At 47.5% G+C, this 22,037-nt stretch overlaps 1 protein-coding gene across 1 annotated transcript; it reads right to left on the reverse strand.

The window, feature by feature from the left end:
- Positions 1-894: 894 nt before the first annotated feature.
- On the reverse strand, positions 895-20,097 carry M1AP (meiosis 1 associated protein). Its single transcript, XM_051618018.1, has 9 exons — positions 19,825-20,097; positions 16,706-16,885; positions 12,777-12,954; positions 6,904-7,077; positions 5,334-5,484; positions 2,972-3,113; positions 2,227-2,433; positions 1,279-1,434; positions 895-1,039 (listed from the first exon to the last, which is right to left on the reverse strand). Exons 1-9 carry the CDS (start codon positions 20,071-20,073, stop codon positions 899-901), a joined length of 1,578 nt encoding a protein of 525 aa, XP_051473978.1. The 5' UTR covers positions 20,074-20,097; the 3' UTR covers positions 895-898.
- Between the last annotated feature and the right edge of the window lie 1,940 nt (positions 20,098-22,037).

Genomic DNA, 22,037 nt, shown 5'->3' on the forward strand with positions numbered 1-22,037 from the left:
CACAAACCCCTGCTGGTGCTTGGCACCTGGGAGGCCCAGTGAGACCACCCCGCCTTGGCTTGGTGGAGCTGCCCTCAGCTCCTGCCCAGCCAGGGGCAGATGTCCTATGTCTGCACTGAAGAACAGGTCACATCTGTGCAAGTGCTGGGCAGCAGCTCTCTGGAAAGCTCTGGGTCAACTCTCCCCCTGTTCTGAACCCTGCCCAAAGGTACCTGCTGTGCTGGCTTGCACAACAGCCCCACACGCATAGACAGGCTGTAAGGAGCAAGCAGCAGCTGGCTGGGAATGGGTGCTGTGCTGCAGTGCCTGTCACTGCTGGTAGCCAGGGGGGCACTGCAGCTCCTGTGGTGCCTGCTACAAACCCCTCGTGACAGTGAGACCAGCTACGGCAGCAAACAAGTCAGGCTTGTCATGGGTAGTGCTGCTCATAGAACAGCCTTCTGGGCTGCAGATCAAGTTCAAAAGCCCCGTTTTACGCCTATTCAAACACCCTGCTGATGGTGCTTCTGCAGGATGAGGGAAGCTTGACGTTACTGTCTGCGTTGTCTGACTTCCTTAGCACCCTGGCTGCAGCTTTTCTGCCCCCGCTGACACCAATCTGTGGTTTGTGGCCTGAACTTGCTTAGGCTCAGAAACCAAAATGTGAGGCCTGCTGGGGACATGTGCTGACAGAAGTGGGAAATAAGGGGAGCTGCAGGGGACAGCTGGATCTCAGGACAGAGGGCCCCACAGTAGCAGGCTTCCTGCAGACGGACTTGGTGACTAACAGAACCATAAAACAACAAGGAGGAACAAGCAATGGGAAGTGCTGGTCTGGCCAAGGCCAAGGTTGGTGGTTTTTTGTCTGGCTGCTCTGGGCTTGGCAGCCCAGCTCAGAGCTGGCCCTGGGGCACCCATGTCACTGCAGGAACTCCTCGTACTCTTCAGGGAACAGGGAGTCCTCGCAGGCATCTCTCCTCACCGCTGCTGCTCTGAACACCTGGGCAGGAGGAGGAGCCATCCGCAGGGGCGCCACTGTGGCCCTGGCTCTGCTGGGATGCTGCAATACAGAGACAGGAGGCAGGAGCATCTGCTCCTGCAGTGGCAGGAGTGTGTCCCACCCACTGTCCTGCAGTGTCTGCAGGTGCTCGGTGTCCCTCTCCTCAGCTTGTGCGACCCACCCCTGCCCTGCTGGCTGCTGTCCCCCTGCTGCTCAGGGAGCTGCCTCAGCCCTCCCACAGGAGCTGGACCAGAAGGGCAGAAGAGACCAGCTGGGCTGGGCAGAGGCAGGAGACCCACCTGCTTGGGCTGGTGCCGCTCCAGTCGCTGCTCCCTGGGCGGGGCCTGCTGCCTGGGCTGAGGTTTGTACAACGTGCTCTTCAGGTATTTGTAGAGGTTGCTCTTAAGGTGCAAGGGGTTATAAGCAACTTCCACTTCCAAGCTGTTCAGGGCACTCTGCTTAGACAGAAGAAAGAACCCAGCAGCTATGAGATGCTGACAGGTAGAGGACAGGGGGTTTCCTAAGGGCTTTTTATTGGTTTTAGTGTTGAGGGCTTTTTTCTGCAGGGATGAGTGTTACAGACACTCCAAGCCACCCTGCAGCGATGGCAGAAGGGATCTTTGGCTTTGCTGTTCTCCACAGGGACCATTCTTAGCTGTGTATAGAAGAAGAGGCACCTGCAACCTGGTCTGAATTGCTTTAAGCATTCCCTTGCAGGATGTAGTGCTTCCAACAGGCTGGAGCACTCTGGCTGGGCACTGTCACCCACAACTCTGCTTCATGAGACAACTCTGCTTCTTCCCCCAACAGACATGCAACATTGCTCCAAAGGACAGGCATTTGTTGTCTGTGAAGAAAGCTGTAGGATATGTTGGGTGCTGGGAAGAAGTTTTGGAGTGCTCCATCGTATTCCTGCTGTCACTAGACAATTTCACAGCTGTTTCCTCCTCTATTCATCTGCTAAAACCAATTGTGAGGGCTCTGCCCTTCCTGGCCTCACCTGAAGCAGAGGCAGACACTCAGGAGAAGAACATGTGGATGCACAATAGGAGATGCAGAAGCCTGAATCTACTGGAAGAAACAGGGACACTGACTTATAACTAAAACACCTCCCTCTGGAATCTGAGGAGGTCCATGTTCCCCAGCAAGGAGGGAGATGAATACATCTTCAGCAGCAGCTGCAGGTTCTGTGCACTAAGGCTGCTCATCACTCCGATCCCTGCCTGTCCAACAGAGGCTGCACTCACCTCTACAGGGCCACGCTCCCCCTCGGGGTGTTCAGCCAGCAGGGCTGGGAAGGCTGAGGGCAGCAGGAGCTCTCTGGTGGCAACTGCTTTGACCAGCAGGGTGGCGGAGTCAGAAGGGACAAGGATGTAGTAGGAATGCACCATGATGTTCCAGCTGGGACCAGTGTTTTGTGGCTCACGTTTGGCCAAAAGCATCCACTTCCTTCTCTAGATTACAAAAGCCAAAAGTGATATGATCAACAGGCAACAGCCACTTTCTTCAGCCCCTGCGGGGCTGCTGGGCACAGGGCAGACATTCACACACACTCTGCATCATGGCTGAGGATAGTATGGTCTCTGGGTGTTGTTTTTTAATTGAATGCAAGATAATTCTTAAGAAAAACATACAAATTTGCTTTACGACTTGTCAGTAAAGAAGATGGAAAGGCCTCCACATCCCAATTGGTCAATTATTTTCACAAAGATACACGTCTAACTCCAGCCCTGACTTTTGCAGTTCATAGCTCCACACACTGGATGTCTGATGAGCTAGAGAGTCTTCTCTAAGGTTTGATGTGCTGTAGCATCTTTCCAGAGGCTGCATTGGCTGGAAGGATTTACAAGCCCAACTCTGGCCCATGAGATGAAGCTGCAGCTTTGGAAAGATGTTTCCTGGTGCAGGCTAGACAGATCTTGCTAGATGTGCACTAACTATTCCTTTCTATGGCAATCCCTCCCCATGAGACTGCAATTTTCACACACTCACCATGAGACTGTGACATAGAGCATGGAAGCTGTGCTGGTTTGTCTCCAGTTCATCCCAGTCTAGCTGCCAGCAGCTTGTGGGCTTGATGATGAGGGGCAGTCCATACAGCACAGACTCACAGACCCCTTCAGACTTCAGAGCCCTGCAAATACACAGCTCATGTCAGTGATGCACAGCCAACATGAAACCAGCAAGAAGGCTCTACCAGATGTGCCTGGCTCTGTGGCTGTGGCAGTGGCAGCTGCAATGCTGCTACAAGCACGTTGTGGGAAACTGTTCTTTTCTTCCCCACATCAGTCTAAACAAAATGCCTTTTCAGCCAGCGAAGGCCTCTCCTGATTATCCTCAGCTAATGAACTAAACCAGACTTGCTTCTCAAGGACAGCTGAACCCAAAACAACAGATGTGGCCCGGGACAGAAAGGATGGGCGACCAGCCACCCTGTGCCCCTGGCAGTCACTGCCCTAACGTGGGGCTGATGGACGCTCCTTGGCTCTGGACAGTGACACTGACTGGACAGGTGGGTCAGGGGGTATCAAAGGGGCGAGGGCAGCAGGTGGGCCCTTCCCTCCTCCCTGAGGCCCGTTCGGACGCTTTCTGCCTGGGACACCCCCCTGCTGCGGACACTGCTGCTGGGACCCTGCCTGCCTGCCTGCCCCGGGTCCAGCCTGAGCCTCAGCGCCGAGCGTGCCGGGGTCCCGAGCCCTGGGGTCAGGGCCGGAGCCCCCTCCCCGTGTTGCTGCCCTGGAGGGGAAACCAGCGGCCGCTGCACCCGCTGCCGAGAGGCTGCCCCTCCGACACCACGGACCTGCCGTCCTGCCTGGCCAGAAGGGGCCACCGACCAACCCTGCCGCTGGGAACGGAGCCTGGGGACAGGCTGGGGGTGACACCACCTCACACACACACTCCTCTCCTCACACTCGCACACACAGCACAACCTCTTAAGCAGGACTGACGTCAGGCTTCCTCCCTCCTCCCTTTGGTCCTTAACCCTCTCCCTTAAAAGCTCAGGACCTCTTGCATTGCCTCCCTAAAGGACACTTTCTTACTGTGTGTGTATATATATATATATATATATGTATAGATATAGATATATCTATCCCTGGTAGCCATTTACATTTGCATTGTCCCTAAACATCATCCCTCAGTTTGTGTTAACCCTTAATAAACAGATTAGTTTGTGGAGCAAACCTTGGTTTTAGAGGCAATTTCTGAGCGCGGGGGGCGCATCCTCACTCCCGCCCTAAAACCCGGCCCCGCGGCGGCCGTTCCTCCGTGAGAGGCAGCGCCGCGTGTGACCCTCGGGCTCATTCACAAACCCCTCCACATCGGGGGGGCAGTCACAAAAGCACCTGACAGCCGGGAGCCCCCGGTACCGGCTTGCGACACACGTCTTGTCTGTGGCCTGTCACGGGGACACCTTGCAGGAAAGTCCCACTGCAGCTGCTAAGAGGATTTCCTGCTGACTTCCAGATTCCCTTGTATCTGCACTGACAGGAGCATGCCAAGAAGCAAAGCCAAACTTCATGCATTTGCTGTACAAACCAGACTGCTAATCTGGCTTCTTGGGCATTAACTCACCCAGGCAATTACACCTCTGCCTAAGGGACTTTTACTGGATCACAGTTTTCCTTCACTTAAACTGCCATGTGCTCTCCTGCACAGGTCCCACCACAAGCACCACTGCAGACCTCAGTGCTGCCTGCCCAGACAGGGCATTAATAAGTATCTGCAGTGAGCTGTGGGCCTCTTCTGCACGGCACCGAGCGCTCTTCAGCTACTGGCAGGATGAGAGTAATTTTAAGAACAACTGTGCAGTTCAGAAATGACACTTTTTTTTCCTATAAATAAACCTCATAAAATACACTAGAGAGCATGACTCTTCTTGTTATGCTCTGCTTACCAGACATAGACTGCTGACAGGAAAGAGAAAAAATTCTTACATGAAGGCCCACAGCACTATGAGGCTTTGCTTGCTTTTTTACTACTAGTCAACTACTTAGTTCAGGTTGTGACATCCAGTTAATTGCTGGGACCTCATTAGGTAGTGAGAGAACAGCAGAATGTTATATGGAGCAAGGGTTGCAATCTACAGGACTTCACTCTGGAGGGAACCAGCTGTTGTGGGGATGGTGTCTGTGGTGTTACGTGCCAGTAACACCATTCCTGGCTCTGCTCCTGTCTGCAGGGTGGGATGTGCTGGTCCATAGCACCAAGGTGACAGGGCTGGGGACATCCTACACCAGCACTTGCAGTCCCCCAGTGATGTTACTAGGTCCTAGCTGGAACTGCACAGAAGAACAAAGGCTGCTGTTACACCAGCCTGCCAGTTATCAAGGGCAAAGCATATAACAACACTTACTTTACAACCTGGAGTTTATACAGCACGGTGGATGGCCAGGCTGCCATCTGGCAGGGTGAAGTCACATCTGCTGCTCTCATGGTGCCATCAACAGCCCCAGAAAGGAGCGCTGGGTCCAGCAGTCTCTCCTGCAGATCACACTTCAGGCATACTAGGAGAAGGAGATGGGTTCAGGTTGCTGGGAATGGCACAGGACATACTCAAAGCATTGACTTAGTATTTTCTAGCAACAGCAGCTATTAGGGGAAGACCAGTGGTAAAGCCTGTGACAGAGGCAACAACCCACCCCCATTTTCCACACAAGGGGAAACACCACGATTGGTATGTTAATGAAACAATGGTTGGTAATTGGGCAGGCAAGTTCCAGTTTCAGTGATGAGGGCCAGCTGTGGAGGGAGCAGCTTTTTTCCCAGTGCCACACAGGGTCTAGGGCCACACATTTCCCAGCAGCTTTTCCAGCTGTGTTTGTGGGGAAACCCAGAAGGCTGGTGACACCAGCTCTGGGGCAGCATGATCACAGGGGCAGGCAGCTCCTCTGGCCTGTTGCAGATCTGGTGAGTGTGGGAACCTGAAAATACTGCAGTGTAACTGGGTTTGTCTTGGTAGCTACAACAAGACAATGCATCAAGTATGAAATTCAATGTTCTGATGAAGGAAAATCCACCTTTACCAAAATATCCTGACTGCCTGTGTGGGTCTGGAGGCTGTTAATGCAGTTACTGCATAAACAAAAAGTCACACCAGGCTTTCTGATCTGTTTGCTGTGGAGCTTATCTGTGAAAGCCACCAGCAGCTGTGCAGGAGCTTTGCTTCCAGGTGGAGCTGGTCTGTGGAGCAGCAGAAGAAAACAGGCTCCTGCTGCATGTGAGCACCACGCTGGAGCTGCACATCCTGCTCTACTAGAAAGGTATGGGAAGGGGATTTGCTGGACCTGCATGTGCAGCTTCCCATGGCAAGGGAACAACTCACAGGACCACACCTGTGCCTGCTGGAGCTGTTCGTGTTTTCAGTGCTCACCCAAGGATGGATTAGGGATTTGGACTCAAGAGAGTAAAGGGAAAAAAATTACATATTCCTTACACATTTTCTCATGTATTATTACAACTGTTGGCAGTTCCAGCTACAACATTAGCTATTTTAGTTTTAAAATATAGATAGAAATAAAAGCCAAGTCCTTTTGGAAGTCAGCCTTTATTCAAGTGCAGCTCTGGCACAGCCTTTTAGTATCAAACTAAAAACAATTTTTAAGGCTAAACAACTGAGCCAGAAGGTCCTTGCCTGTCAATGTGTAAGGTCCCTATACCTTGACCAAGTGCTATAAATTCAAATACTCTTCAAGTCACATTTTTGCTGCAGAATGGAAATGAATGATAGCATCAGCAGCCAAAAGACACAGCAGCAACCTAGGAGTATTCTCAGCCTGAGAAAAGAAATTCCAGAGAGCTTTTGAAGCCACCCAGAGACCTTACTCATGTCTCTAAATGTGAGGGAACATGCCCAGAGGCCTGGGTAACCTTTAAGGATCTGGGATTTAGGAGCTTTCTGCAGAGGGGAAGAGGAAATGAAATACTTATGGTGGTCTTGGGTGCAGTGCCCTGGCTGAAGCCTCCTGATGGAAGAAGGAGGTGGAGATGTTCTCTCTCTGTGCCATAGTCATGTAGCCACGTTTTAAACAGCATCTCCAGGCTGATGACATTGTCCTCTACAGTTTGCACATCAATGTCCATTCCCAGGATTGCAATATCTGCAGGAACAAAGGCGGAAAGGCACAAGGGTTTTCAGCCATGGAAAAGAACATTATTTTGCATTCCCCAGCACACTTCACCTCCCCTCAAGGGCTTCCACATAGGAAGGGTTTCAGAAGCCACTGCCATGCAGATCATGGCACAGCCCCTGAGCCACCTCTGCCACAAGGATGTTGCTGGGAGCTGAGCTCCACAGGCTGCACCAGCACCCTTCTCATCCATGGGTGAGTGCACTGGCTACTGCTGTCTTCAGAGGACTAGCTGCCACTGATGCAGACCATCCTCTTCTAGGGCCATCTCAGCGTTGGCATCAGAAACTCCTCTCACAATTTTAAACTATTCCCTCCTTTTCCCAAAGTCAGGGACAATGAACACATGATGATATAAGAAATCAGATCACAGAACTGAAATGCTGTGTTAACGGGGATTGTGCAGAGTGCTGGAGAAGTGTTGCTCCTCATGCAGGACATGAACTTTATTTTGCAATATGGCCCTGTGACTAAATTCCTAAACATCCTCACCATGTGCCTAAGGGAGCAGCTGGTCACAGACCTGAGGAGAACAGAAGGAAACCTGGACCTGGACCCGACCAGCACAGAGGACTTGTTTCACCTCGTTGCTGCTGAAGTGCTGCTCGATGACAGCAGCCGAGCAGCAGAACAGCCTTGTGGGCACAACAGCCAACACTATCCTCCACCTCACACTTCATCTCCAACAAGTGCAATGCTCAATTTTGACACTCGTTAAAAAGAGGAAAAGTGGAAAGTAAAAATGTCTGCAAGGACGCAGCAAGTATTTAAACTGCCATGTTGGAGGTGCAGAGCAAACGACCAGGGTCCAGCAACAACAGGCAGGAATGAAGGGAAGGCCGGAGAGCAGAGTTAGGGAGTTCTGGACAAGATTAAACCCTTGCAAAAAACACCAAATAATAACTCAGTGGCGCATCCAAATTACAAGGCAGCATGAAGTCTAGCAGTTGTGAGGTTGGTTTTGTTTTTAAATAATTGTATTAAGAGTTTGCAAACTGCATAATACATGTAATGTACCCATTTGTAAACAGACAGCTCGGGAGCATTAATTAGGGTCACCATACAGCTGGGATGTGAAACAGGAATTCTGAGAAGATTAACACATAGCAGAAAAATCCTTTTTTTTCCCAATGTGTTTACCAGGTCAGCTGGGGATTAAAATACAGAGCTACATCCACCTGCAACGAGAAATCTTTTCCTTATGCATTCGTTTGCACAAATTACACTGGGCACCTGCTCCTACTTAAAAAAAAATAATTAAAAAATCATTACAGAAATTATTTAATCTCCCTCTACATGGCAAATAATGTAGGGCTTTTATGACTTTAATTCTTCAAATCGTCTGCAACTTGCAAACACACTTTTTGCAGCATGGCCAACACAGCAGCACATCCTTCCCAACTGCCTCCACCTTCCAGCCTGGAGGAAGGCACTGGGATCACACCAGCTGTGCCTCTTTTAGGTCTTCTCAAATCTGTCCAGTAAACTGATTATTCTCTTAGTTTTCTATGTCTTGCCTGACCTCTGTCTTCACTGAGAGTTGTGGGAACATGAGTTTCACCCCCAATGACACAGTACACTGGTGGAAGGGAATGTCCTGCCTCTCTGGAGGCCGCTCTTCATGGACCTGCTGCCCCTGGAGTCGCTCACCCTGATGTTCATTTCCCTGCAGAGCACCCAGCTGTGTCTCAGCTGTGATGCATCCTCTGCTGGTCTGAGACTGGGGCTTCTCTCTGGGATGTGCACTGAGGATGGTCTTGACAGGTCAGGAGACAAAGCACCAGGAAATACATGTAATTTACTTAGACAAACAGCGTATACACAGGTGACAAGGGGAATTACCCATTTTTTGAGAGACTGTTTTGAGGCTGATTAAATGTTTTCATCTCTTCCTCAGTAAATATTTTCCTATTTTTTTAAATTTTCTCTTCTGTAATAGATATGTAGCCACTTACACATCTTAACTTGGCACAATTGTAAAAAGAAATTCACTGCATTCATTACTGTCCATCCTTGGGAAGAACAAGCTGGGATTCTGACATCTACTGTGTGATGGCTCCTAAACCCTCTGGAGACCAGACATGCAGAGCCATTAGTGGGCTGGCAATCTGCACAGCTCACATAGAAAAGGTTCCCTGGGACTTGCAGAAGACAAACTTATGCTCATAAAAACTGCATTACTGCTTTATCTTCAGTGCTTGTTTTCTGTTCTCCCAAACCAGAACGGGGCCATTATCTGTGTCACACACAACTATTAACCTTCCTTAGCAAATGGTTTGGCAATGCTCAGATGCTTTAAGTGTTTGTAATGGGGTAGAGGCAAGAAAGAGATAATAATACACTTCATTTTATCAACTAGGAGCCAGCCACTGCATCCTATCCAGTACTCCCACACACTCTTCCCACCACAGACGCTGAGTATCCTGCCCTCTTTACAGGATTTAGAACCAATCACGATCTCTGCTCCAGCCTGCAGCCCGGCCAGCCCCCATGTTCTAGCACGTTGCAGATTCCATCTCTGCCGCACAGAGGAGCTGCTTTGCAGCAGGAAAAAGGGTAGAGATGCAGAGATGCAAGAAGAGCTGCCTCCTGCTAACCCACCTGCCAGGCAGGAAGGCTGCTCGGAAAGTGTCACCTAGAGAGGATGGATTCAAAATCAGTGTGTGCAAAAGCTGGTTTGGACAGGAGAGCTTCCTGGTTTGGGGACCTGATTTAAACCATCCCTTTTGAAACTTTGGGAAAGTGAGATGAAAGTACTTTGAAGAAGCTCAGAGAGCAGGACACAGCCAACTGAGCCACACGCAGCAGACACGAGGGCCAGCAGCTGGAACAGCAGGGAGAGGCAGAAGATTGCACGGGTTCAAAGGCTCTTTGTGAAGCCCCATATGTCCACTCTGACTGGCATACATGGAGGCTGCTAAGACTTCAGAAAGAGGATGATGGGGCCAACTGAGAAAAGAGCTCAGACTCCAGCCATCTGACATCAAAGCCCAGAGCAGGCCAGAAGAAATTTTGAGAGCAATTTACCAAAGTCGTTACAGATAGAATAACATTTTCCAGGCTAATTAGATTCACAACATTTTAAGATCTATGGTCTCTCAGGTAGACCTCTATAAGACAGTAACAGAAAAAGTAAATTGGAAACTGTCATTTGCTTCCAATAAGCTGAGATGGAGAGGGCACAAAATTAATTTCTCAGGCAGAGGATTTAAAAAGATATTATTTTAGACGTGCTACTAATACAAATGCAGGATGCAAAGTCACAGCAATGGTGTGGATATTAAAAATGTAAGTAGGTTCAAACAGTCACAAAACAAACTATCAGAAGACATATCCAGGGTGGGATGAACCCCATAACTAAGTACTGCATCACAATGTGTGTGTTGTGGTGCTGAGCAGAGCACTCAGCCTGGCCCTTCCTGCATGCTCCATCTTGCAACTTCAATGTTCTTTACTGCAAGTTTTTCTAATGCAAGGAATTTTTATTGGAGAAACAGAGGAAAGGAGCTCCAACAGATAAACAATCCTCATCATAAAGACTTTTTTTCAGATTACTTGGACTATGCCTTCCCTGGGGCTGTCTGTGGTGGTGAGTTTTCCAGGGCTTTCTCTCAGGGTTCCGGGCAGCAGCAGCTCAATGCAAAGTCCTGACAATAAACCTCACTTGAGAAGGCAGCATTTGCAGCCACCAAAATACTGTCCTCCTCCCACATGGGCAAGATCAGGTGCTTTTAAAGAACCTTTCAGCCTCCGAGCTGTAGGCAACACCTCCTTCCACAGTTTTGTAAGTGGTGATTTTGGTGCATTAGCATGTTAAATTAATTCTAGAGTGACAGAGCTGTGACAGAGCTCTCTGACTGCTCCCGGTGGCACCGGGTGCTGCTCCGGGAGGAGCTGCTGCTCCCTCCCCGGCCAGGCAGCGCTACCTGCAGATGTGCTCCTTAGCCCTCTGGTTGCCAACAGGCAGAGCCCAGAGCAGGCTGTGTCTCTGTGGGAAGCTTTCAGCGGGTCGTTAGCAGGCTGACAAACCTCCAAGTGCCCGATGACCCAGCTCCGGGTTCACCAGGGTCTGCAGCAGCCCCGTGGGATAGGGGGCAGCAGGACAGAGGTCCTGTCTGCAGCGAGACACACCTCAGCAGTGCTGTGCTGCAGATGGAGGCAGCCAGCCTGAACTCCTGCTACTCAGCAGCCTTTTATCAGCCTTGGGCAAGAACTGAAATAACTGAGCAGGTCTGAGAGTTAGGTAAAACAAAACACAGGAATGGAACTTGCAGAAGCAGCAGCATTGCAACAGACAGGCCCCTGCCACTGCCCTGCTGGACTTGGATCACCATCTGGCTGGCACATCTGAAGTCTGCTCAACACCTTTTGCTTTGAAACAGAAAGGCTCAAAACAGGAGCTAACAGCAATTTCTGTTTTTTAATTTTCCGTTATTTTAGCTTAAATTCTCACTACTGAAAACTGTCAGATCAAGGAGTTCTTCAGAGATACAGCCAGAAAAATAACCTTCAGAGGCTGGGATGTTCTTGCTCCTCCACGTGTCCAGGTGTGCGAGGGGTGGGGCAAAAGGGAATCTGAGATCCACATCAACATTCCCAACCCCTACTCTGCCAATTGACCAGCAGTTTGCTACTGCAACCAGAGAAGAACAGCTAGAGACACGTAAGGCAACAACATCCAGTGTTGCCTGTCAGTAAAAACAATACTGCCATTGCTAGTAGCAGGTCTTACAGTAGCTTTGTAAGGCATCAGGCCTCAGGTTTTTAAGATTGTTATCAGCTAGTTGTGAGAACTTGCTGTTTGAGCCAGAGCGTGGTACCAGGTGTGTCTTGTTGATGGGGGTATAAGTAAAGGCCTTTAGAATACAGATCTGGGTTGGAGAGCAGAGGTTATAGAAAGCATGTTGAGGAGTTACTGGTTATTGAAGAAGTGCAGCTTTGAGAGCTGAAGAAAAACTCCTCAGCATAGAGAAAAGAAGCAGCAGCCAAGCAAGAACCACATCAGTGACAACAACCAGCTCATAAACAGGGTAAGTACCTGACTTGGTCTGGGGAGTCAACTCTTCTCTGTGGTGTGATATGTGGTCTGGGGGAAAGGACTAAAGGTGAAGAACTGTCTAGAAACCAGATCTCTTGTAAAAGGTCTTGAGTTAGATGGGGGTTATCTCTGTAGAACTGCTGAAATGGTAAATGGTCTGCCTGCTTCTCACTCCCCCCTTCTGCCTGTCTGCTTGCTTTTCTTTCTCCCTACTACCTGCTTCAAGGATTCTGGCTGCCTTGCTGGCAGCAAGGATCTCTTGATCAGCCAGTCAGGAGCCCAGCGTGATGTTCAGCAGGGTGTGTGTCTGAGAGTGTGCTACCCCCATAAACTTGGGTGCTTTTTTATTCCTTAATCCCCCAGCAAAGTTGTATTGTACATCAAGACAATATTAGGTAATTCCAAGATGCAGTAATGCATGAAGTCTCTACGTTAATTTTGTCCAAATGTGCTAAAGCCCCAGAGAAGTGTTGTGGTAGAAGCTTTTTGGTTTTCCTCCAGGCACAGTAGTTCCTGCTTAGATATGTGACACTAAAAGGCACAAAGGGAAGTGACACATCTGAGACCAAAGCACAGACTGGTGGTTGTTCTGCTGTCCATAGCTTCCCTGAGTACTCTCCCTTACACTCACCATTGCTGCTGGGCTCTTCTGCTGGCACGCACTGTTCCACATCCTCAGGCTCCAGAAAGTCCCTCTTCAAAACTTCAATGACTTGTATTCTTCGCAGACTCACAAGGTCTACATCTTTTAACTTCTTTTCCAGCTGCTTCACCATTTCTCTGCTGGACTGGCTAGTCAAAATTGTGATCTGAAACACAAAATGGGGTGAGCAAGAGCTGCCTCTTCTAGATAGGTGGTGATGCCTGGTCTGAAGAAAGAGCACAGGGTGGGCAGGGATGATGTGTTGCTTTTTGGAAGCCCTCAGTACCTGTGCTAAAATCAAGTTGTTCTAATACTTCAGATCTCCACATTCTTTGAATTGCCTCTCTAGTTGTATTTTGGATGTTTTTCAAATGAAACAGGATCACTTTTGGGAATTGTATCCACTAATGAAGTCACCAAAAAAGCTATTCTTAATGTAATTTACCTTAGTTTTACAAGGTGTGCATTCCTGGAAGAAATACTGGATGTTTGTCACAAAGGGCTTGAAGGGAAGCCAGGCAGTGGGAACAGGGCATGAACTACGGTTTGCATGGAGCAACGGGGGAGGATGAGAGCAGGTGTGACTGGTGCCTGTGGAATCTGCTGTGGCATGGAAACCGGGAAAACTGTCTCCAGTCTGGACCTTATTTTGAATGTGGTGAAGGGAAGAAGTGGTTGATGAGAGGCTTCTAGCTGGCAAGGGGCTCCTCCTGCCTGTTCACCCGAGCCTCTGCAGGCGTCTCTAAGACTGCAGGAGGGGTTTCCTGGCAGATTCTGCAGCAGCTCAGGTGCAGTTCGCTGCATGGAGTGTCTGAAGAATGGCCACATCTCCTGGGTTCCCGAGTTCCTGTCCTCCCTAAGACACCTTTCAAGTTAGAATCCATGCACGTTTGAGAGGAGGTTTTTGTTTGCTTGTTGTTTGAGTGTTGTGGTTTTGCTGGTGGTGATGGGGCTGTTGTTGGTTTTGGCATTTTTTAATTACTAAAATCTATGACATCATTCTCTGGTTTGGGTATATGTGTATATATATTAAATTAATCATACAGGCTGCTGATTCAGCTGGGCATGACAGCCAGCTCTGAGATGGCCCTGAGCATCTTATAAAGGGTCTTCTTTAGGTGGGACTTCATATCCAGGGCCAAGGATAATGTATCAAACCATGTGAAATCACTATTTTCTAGTACCAGGAAGTAAAACATTTGGTTACCCATCAAAATTACCAATCAAGTGTTATGTGGTCAGATTAATTCCAGAAGAGTGGAGGACTCTGCAATATTTTCCAGACTGATCCAAGTGTGCAAGAGCAAATACAAGTTAGTAAATTGTCAGAAGAAGAGGAATTAGTATTGCATCTATGTACACTGTTCCTAAGAGAAAATTAAACTAGAAGGAAAAATGGTGGTCAACCCTTTCAAATAGGTCTATAACCCCACAGTCTGTCACTGCAGCAGTTGTCCTGCAGCCCTGACAAAGAAAAATATATTTGCAAAATCTAGAGGAACCAGGATTGCTTATTGGAGTATTATTTCCCTATAATCCTAGGTAATGTAATTTTGAAAGCAGCTATCTCATTCCTTCAACTATACAAGATTTCCTGGATTTTGTTGTGTGTCACAAAAGGTCTTGCCTCAGAAGTGTCCTTGGTTTGTTCCAACACCCAGCTTTGAAGTTAGAGCACAAATTGCATTTGAAATGGTCAGGAAAAATACCTCAATGCCCTGAGAAAACACAGAAGCAGGAAATCAGGAGAAAGATTTCCTGGATAGACACTAGATGTGAGTCTTAATTACAGCTGGGAGAGTCTGTCTGACCACACCATGACTCTGGAAAGGTTTAAGGAGATAAAAGTAGGAGTGATGTTGGTTATGACTGGGGAAATCTCACTCCTGGGAGTCTGGATTCCCTTCTAAGACTGATAAAGCTCCAAAACCAGGTGGACAGTTTAGAGTTGATGTTTCCCCATGTCCAGAGAAGAACACCACTTCTGAGTCCTTCCCTTGACAGCTGCCTGTCCTTTCACATCAGTTCATACTACTTCAAAACAAACAAAAACCACCCAAAACCAACCAACCAAAAAAAAAAAAAACCCACAACAAATGAAAAAACTTCCTCCTAGTGAACCTTGCTCTGCTTTCCACATTTACACAATCTTCTCATGTGTTGTTAGCAGCTTCCCTCCAACTTGAGCAAGTGTACACATGCAGCTGAGAATACAGCCACTAGTGTGCACCAAAGTCTTGTAGGTCCTGTCCTGGGACTGCTGAACATCTAGTTTGTCTAGATGTGTCCCCCTTTTTGCAGGAATTTCCAGAGGGATTTGAGGACTTGATATATTCATGCAGGATTTCTGGATGTTGGATCTCAGCTAGATTCCTAAAAACACCTAAAATCTTCAGGCATGTTCACTGGGGTGAACATGGGCTTATGAAAACCAGGTCACAGCAGAGCTTCTGCTCGAGCTGAGCAGTGACCCCCATCTGTGAAACTGGCTTAGGAAGCACTGCACACACCTGCTGTGTGGTCATGCTCACTGAGAAGCCTGAGAAACCAGGCACCATATAGATGTGCACTGAAATCCCAGGCAAACATTGGGCTGTCCTGCCATGCCAACTCATCTCACTGGCCTGTCCAACAAGACTTAAGTTCCTGTTCTTTCCTTTTTTTCCAGGCAAATTAATGGCCAGTCCCAAAACTTCACAAAGCCTGAGCAGAAAGGAAATGTTTGTGTGTGGTGTGTTTCAAAACGCTTTGCTCCCACTTCCTAGGGCCTTCCTCCTTAGAAGGAAATCTGGGAACTGCTGTGATACGGGGTATAGAATAACACACAGCCCAGAGTTGGGATGAACAGAAATACCTCTCCCAATGCAGGAATGCTTCCTTAGCTGAGGAACTTGCGTATAGGCTGTCTTCTGTGAGATGCCCCATGTTATGTGGTGTAGGTGGAACATGAGATACACATTCATAAAGCATTATTTATGCAGAGAGAGCTCTTAGTGCATCAGCAGCTGCACCTTGTTCAGGGTCTTGTACATGCAGGGGGTGAGATCAGGATCCCAGCTGGCACAGTTTTCTCCTCATTCTCTAGGGTATGGGAAGGGCATCAGGTTGCCCCATTCTTTGTGTCTGCCATAAAGCTGTCAGAGATCCCCTTTTCCATGCACCCAAGAAAGGGATGCAAGCCAAAGGCAGACTTGCTTCCTGAGCTTCAGGGCTGTCTGCTGTGCAGAGCTCACCACGAGGCACTGCAGCCATTGCCAATGTGTGCTGTAAGGGATCCTGTTATACCTGCAGGGTAGGAGCCCTGGGGACCTCTCAAGCTGCCACCAAGGAAAGAAAAATGCGAATTATAAACAAACCCTCTTGTTATTCCAATACTGGCCAAATTTTCTTACTCCTCTGAAAACTGATTTGAAGAGGAGAGTGTAAAGACAATGACCATCCTGTAGTCTCTTCCTGTCCTCTGCAACCATGCCAGCTACTCTCAGGATGAAATGCATCTGTGTGAGCTCACCTCAGTCAGGAACCTTTGTAGAAATGTCCTATTGTCTCAGTGGAAGTTTCAGGCTCTATGATTGCTGAGTGTCATCATAGGGTGAAAGGAAAGTGTGCATGTGAGTGTCCTTGCCTTTGACACAGTTCTGTGACAGCAATCAGAGCCGGGAAAACAGTCTTAAATGGCTGGAGATATTTTTTTTTATGCTGTGAATTATGTCAGCCTCTATAAGCAACTCAAACCTGGACCTGTCTTGTTTCCATGATCACTCTGAGATTGCCAGGTGGGGTTTTTGGAGGGTTTATATTCTTAATGACTCTCTCCTTCCCATGGACCTTAAACACCACACAGACCATCCTCTTAATGCACTCACAAGTGGCAGGTCTGGCCAATGGCTCCCACCACCTTCCCAAGGTTTTCTTACCTCAACAAAACTGTTTGTAGAGCCTCCTGCTGTGTGTCTGCTGTACTGCTTGAACTGCTGCAATCCATCCTGCACAGCTTGCACCACTCCACTGCCCCCCTGGGGGAAGCAGCCTTCTCTTGGCAGCGCTCGGAGCTCCGAAATGCAGGCTTGAATTCGTGCAAAGTTTTCTCTCACTTGCTGCAAAACAGTATTTGGTGAAATGGAAAGACTGGAAATAGCAAAGTGGCAATATGAAATACTGTTCCATAATGTGGAAGGAGGCTTTTGCATTCACAGGACTGAGACAAGACTGGGGGCAGGAGCCATGTCATAAAATGGTGACATGAATCCAAAGCAGCTGATTGTTACACTGGTAACAACACATGTGACCACTCCAGGTTTCTGGTTGTCTGCCTGTTTCCTGCTGCTGGCCAAAATGTAGTAGTTCAGCATGATCCTTTCTGCTGGCCCTGCACTGCATGGAGGCCCATCAGCTGGAGATGCTTTGCTCAGAGTCCCTACTCAGTCCTACATGAAACATTTTTGATGCTTTAATGCTCACTTCCCCTCATGTCACCATCTATTGTCCTCCACCAAATAACCAAAGATTATTTTCCTCTTTGTTTCCTTTTGCATCCCCCTGCCCTTTGCCAGGGAAGCTGTTTGGACTTGTCTCTTTGATTTGATTTAATTCTAACTAGTGTGAACAGGACCCTAAACAAGTGCCCAGGAAAGCCCAAGAGCAGTGTAACTGTAGTGATGCTTCCCCTGAACTCTCCTAGTCTGTTTTCAGCTCTGGGGCTTTCCTGACTTCTTGTGATTTGTCTAATACACACTTTTAATAGAGCTCTGTCTTTTGGCTCCTCACTGAGGAGCATCAAATGGTTATCTAGCTAGATCAGAAGGTCAGTGTGGTTATACCCTGTGGAGACAAAGGGGCAGATTCAGGAGCACAGGAAAGCAAGGGAGCCCTGTCATTTCTGGAGAAGGCTGGAACCAAATGGTTCTCTCTTGGTTGGAGATGTAAATCTGCTCCTGATTGCAGGAGCTGCAGAGCACTAGATACCACTATTAGTGAAGTAAATCCACTGAAGAAGATGGTCATGTTGCTGTACTTCGCTGTTCCTCCTAGAGAACAGCTCTGAAGAACAGCACAACAGCAGGATGCCCAGCTGGGGAGGAGTGGGGCAGACACTGGAGCTGTGCCTCTGCCTCCCTGGGCACTGCTGGCAGGGTCTGGCAGTGTGAACCGTGCTGCCTGGACCAGTCCCAGAGACACAGTGTGATGGCAAGAGAATTGAGGTGACCACAGTCCTGCCAACAGGAGGGGCTGTGCTTAGCTGAGTTCAGTATTGGGGTGTAGCATCAAAAAAAAACAGAGTGAAGAGATAGAAGGGCTTGGGAGTTAAGGGTCTGTAAAAATGCCTTGCAGTTAGACTCACACTTTGTTCTCTTTACCAGCCAGAAGATTGAGAAGGGACCTGATTATGTTCAGAGAAAGAAAGTATAAAGTATAAGCAGGTTCAATCTAGCCAAAAGAGGAAATGAATTAACAAATCCCTGGAAGTTGAAGCCAATAAATGCAAATTAGAAACCAGGTGCAAGTTTCACAATAACAATGATTAACCACTGGAAGAAATTATCCACAGAAAGACTTAATTTTCCATCTTGTAGTATCTTCAGATCAAAACTAGATGCCTTTCTGTGGGAAGTGCTTTAATGATATATGGGTACTTCAGTGAAATAGAATAGCCTGTCATGAAAGAAGCCAAACGAGGATCTAAGGGCTCCTCTGTCTTTAAAAACTGTGCATATCAAACGAGGAATTTTCATTTGAACACAGAAGACAGCCTATCACAAGCAGAAGATTCAGATGATGGGGCAAGTAGAGGGATTACCAGATGGGATCTGAGGTTGCTGTCAGCCCATGTTGGATCAGGGTCAGGATATATGTAGCACATACAGAAGCAGGTGTTTTGCTCCAAACACTTACAGATTAACTTGGATATGGTGCAAAATGAGAGAAAACAGGCCTGGAAGCAGTTGTGAAACAGATTACCTAGTCCATCCTACAGTGACCTGCCAGGATGTAAGCTGATCCTAGGAAGCAAGACAAGTGTCTGTTCTCAAAGCCCTAACCCGAGTGATTTCACACCTCCAGAAAATGTTTATTTGGTGTCCCCTTAGATATTCCTGTGACATTATCTGTTACCTGTTCTACAAAATAAACACTACCAAAAGCCACAGTCTTCTTGCAGATCACATCTGCTATGATTTTTTTTTTTCCCCTGTTGGCCTCTGCCTTTCCTGAGATGATTGACAAAATTTCAGAATGTTTTCACCATTGCTGAGTTAAGTGGCAGGGTTAATACTGTGTGTTTACATTGCATAAATGAGAGTGCTCTGTGTGACTGTTTACAACATTGTCTTCATAGGTCTTGTGAACTTTATGATGTTCTGTAATCCCAAACCTTTAGTCTGGAGTCATTCTCTATTCTGATGTATATCTCTAGATTAGTGAATAGTTGTTCTTACTGACTTGGCTCTATATAGTTAAAATCAGTGTAACTTGGCACTGAGGGATGTGGCTTAGTGGTGGCCTTGGCAGTGACAGGTTTACAGTTAGACTTGATGATCTTAAGGGTCTTTTTTGACCTAAACGATTCTATGATTTCAGGAGATTTCTCACATTTGGCAAGAAATATTTTAAATTCTGATTCTTCCCCTTAAATGCTGGAACCCCTCCCAAAGTGGTAACACTTGTGTAATCAACACCTATACAGACCATTTCACTATCCATCTTACTACAGCTGTAGAGCTGTGTTTGATTTTGATGGAGAAGCAGCAACATAGGAAAGGGAGAGCTACAACAGATGCTTTAGTAGGGAACAGCACACAACCCAATTTATGTGCACATGGGCAACTTCACAGATCAGAAATAGGACACTCCTTTTAAACATCATTCTTTCATAGAATTCACCTCTTTTGTGAAGTCTATGAAACCATTTCATTTTTGAAAAATATTAATCTTTAGTAATTTTTAGATATAAATGTGTAGTAGACCAAATGAACAGTTTAGTTAATGAGCTACAAGTATGTGTTGCATTTGTGTGCCTGATTCCAGGTTCCACACCCACCGTGAAGGGCAGCAGACACTCCTGCTGGCTCTGCACCACGTAGAGGCTCAGCAGGGGAACCCGGCAGGGGCCACTCCAGCTGCAGGCCAAGCACAGGGTGTTTTCCAGAGCTTCAGAGAGCACAGAGCAGGTGTTGGTCCAGGAAGGTGATGTGACATCCACGATGAGAATCCGTGATGGCTGCTGCCAGTGTACTTTAGTAGCAGGAAATGTTCTCCGTGCTTCTGAGAGCAGTTTTTTGGAATTCATGGCTTCTGGACATGGGTGCTGGATGCTCAGTTGTCCATCTGAATCTGCCCAGGAAAAATTAACAAACAGAAGCAATGAGTGAGACTCTCCCTTTCCTATTCACTTGAAAGCAACCTGAGACATGGCAGGCAGTCACAGACTAGAGTCCTGCTGCCTTCTGTAAATCAGTCATTGTCCATACTTTAGGACAAGCAAAAATGTCCACTGTATAAAGGGTTCACCTACAGAAAATGAATGGTAGATACAAAGTAAAAGGCAGTCTCCAGCAGAGATGTGACCTCCAGCAGCTCGTGGACAGCAAGGCTTTGAACTTCTGCTCCTGTCTCTGCAGTGGCCAAGTGATGATACCCAACACCCTGAGGGGAACATCACCCCCACTCCCTGATACCCACTGCCAGACAATAGTTGACATATCCAGAAAAGGCCAAGCATGGTGCAGCAAAGAAATCCTGCACAGACACCAGTTTTACTTTGTGTCTAACAGCTGGGGTTAGCTCTGTGCTGACAAAAGCCTCAGTGAACCAGCACTGAGGTTCCCCTGCAGTATCTCCCACTGCTCAGGAACATGGGATGCTGCAAGCATTAAAAAAAACTAATGTCAGAAACAGGGGTAATGGTGTTAAATGGAAAGAGGTGAGATTTAGGTTAGACATGGAGAATAAATTCTTCACCATGAGGGTAGTGAGGCACTGGAACAGGCTGCCCAGGGAGGTTGTGGCTGCCCCCTCCCTGGAGGTGTTCAAGGCCAGGCTGGATGGGGCTGGTGCAGCCTGGTCTGCTGGGAGGTGTCCCTGCCCATGGCAGGGTGGTTGGAACTTGATGCTCTTTAAGGTCCCTTCCAACCCAAACCATTCTATGGTTCTATAATAGGACATTTGTTCCCCTTGGCCCATTTCCTTCCAATGCATGTATCTTAAGCACAAAAGCCAGCATCCTCCTGTTAAAAAAATATTTTTATTCCTTTATCATGAACAAAGATCCTGACTAAAATCTCCTATTCACTAAATCTATCTGCACAAAGAAGATAAACATTTATTTGCTCACCAAAGAGGCAAGTTACTGTATTTCCTACAGCCTCCAGCAGTTTGGAGTAAGTATTTCTGTAAGTCTTGAACAGAGCAAGAAATGCATTTCTATTTGATTGATGTATTGTCAGGAAAAACTTATTTCTAGGGTATTTGTCATTGAAGGCAACACAGACAACTTCAGAGCTGGGTTCATTTCAGAACTGGTGAAAATGTTTATATATAGAGATCATGCACTTATGTCTAGGTATCTTGCTTTGATTTCATTGGAAGATGAAAAACTGCCAGATACCATTTTACTCAGTGTCTCTTCTGGAACTTTACCATTTACAGGACAGTTTACTAAATTACTTCACTGCATCTGGGAGAATACTTGTCTGTATTTTTTGTGATAAGGCTTCATACGACTGAACTCTGCAAGCCTCTGCAAGCCCCCAGTGCTTTCTCAAACAAGGAAACAAAATCCACCCTGCAGTCAGAAATCTGGAAGAGTTGGGTCTCAGATTTGCATTGGTTTCAGAGAGAAAAATGAGCCTCAATTCTGAAAAAGACACACTTTTCCTAAATTTGAATGAATTCTCTCATTCTTGACACTAACAGACTAGGCTTGTCTTGCACTGCTTTAGTAAAATGGATCCCTCATCAGCTACTCTACCAACTGAATGTGTTTCATTTCCTCAGAACTGGCACCTTAATTAACCTCTGCTTACTAACATTAATAGGATTTATATGCAGTTCTCTGTACAATACTCAACATACAGTATAAACTGCCCAACTCTCAGAGCCTACACACCAGTCACACTTAGCTGGGATGGGGCTGGATACCTGAGGAATTCTGTGCAGCTGCTAGTGCTGACACAGCACTAACTTGCTGCTCAACACAACAACTACTCAACTGCCAGAGCAGTTGCCAATGGTGATGTACATCTTCCTCGATGC

The sequence above is a fragment of the Apus apus genome, chromosome 4 (genome assembly GCF_020740795.1).
Source record: "Apus apus isolate bApuApu2 chromosome 4, bApuApu2.pri.cur, whole genome shotgun sequence".
Taxonomy (NCBI): domain Eukaryota; kingdom Metazoa; phylum Chordata; class Aves; order Apodiformes; family Apodidae; genus Apus; species Apus apus.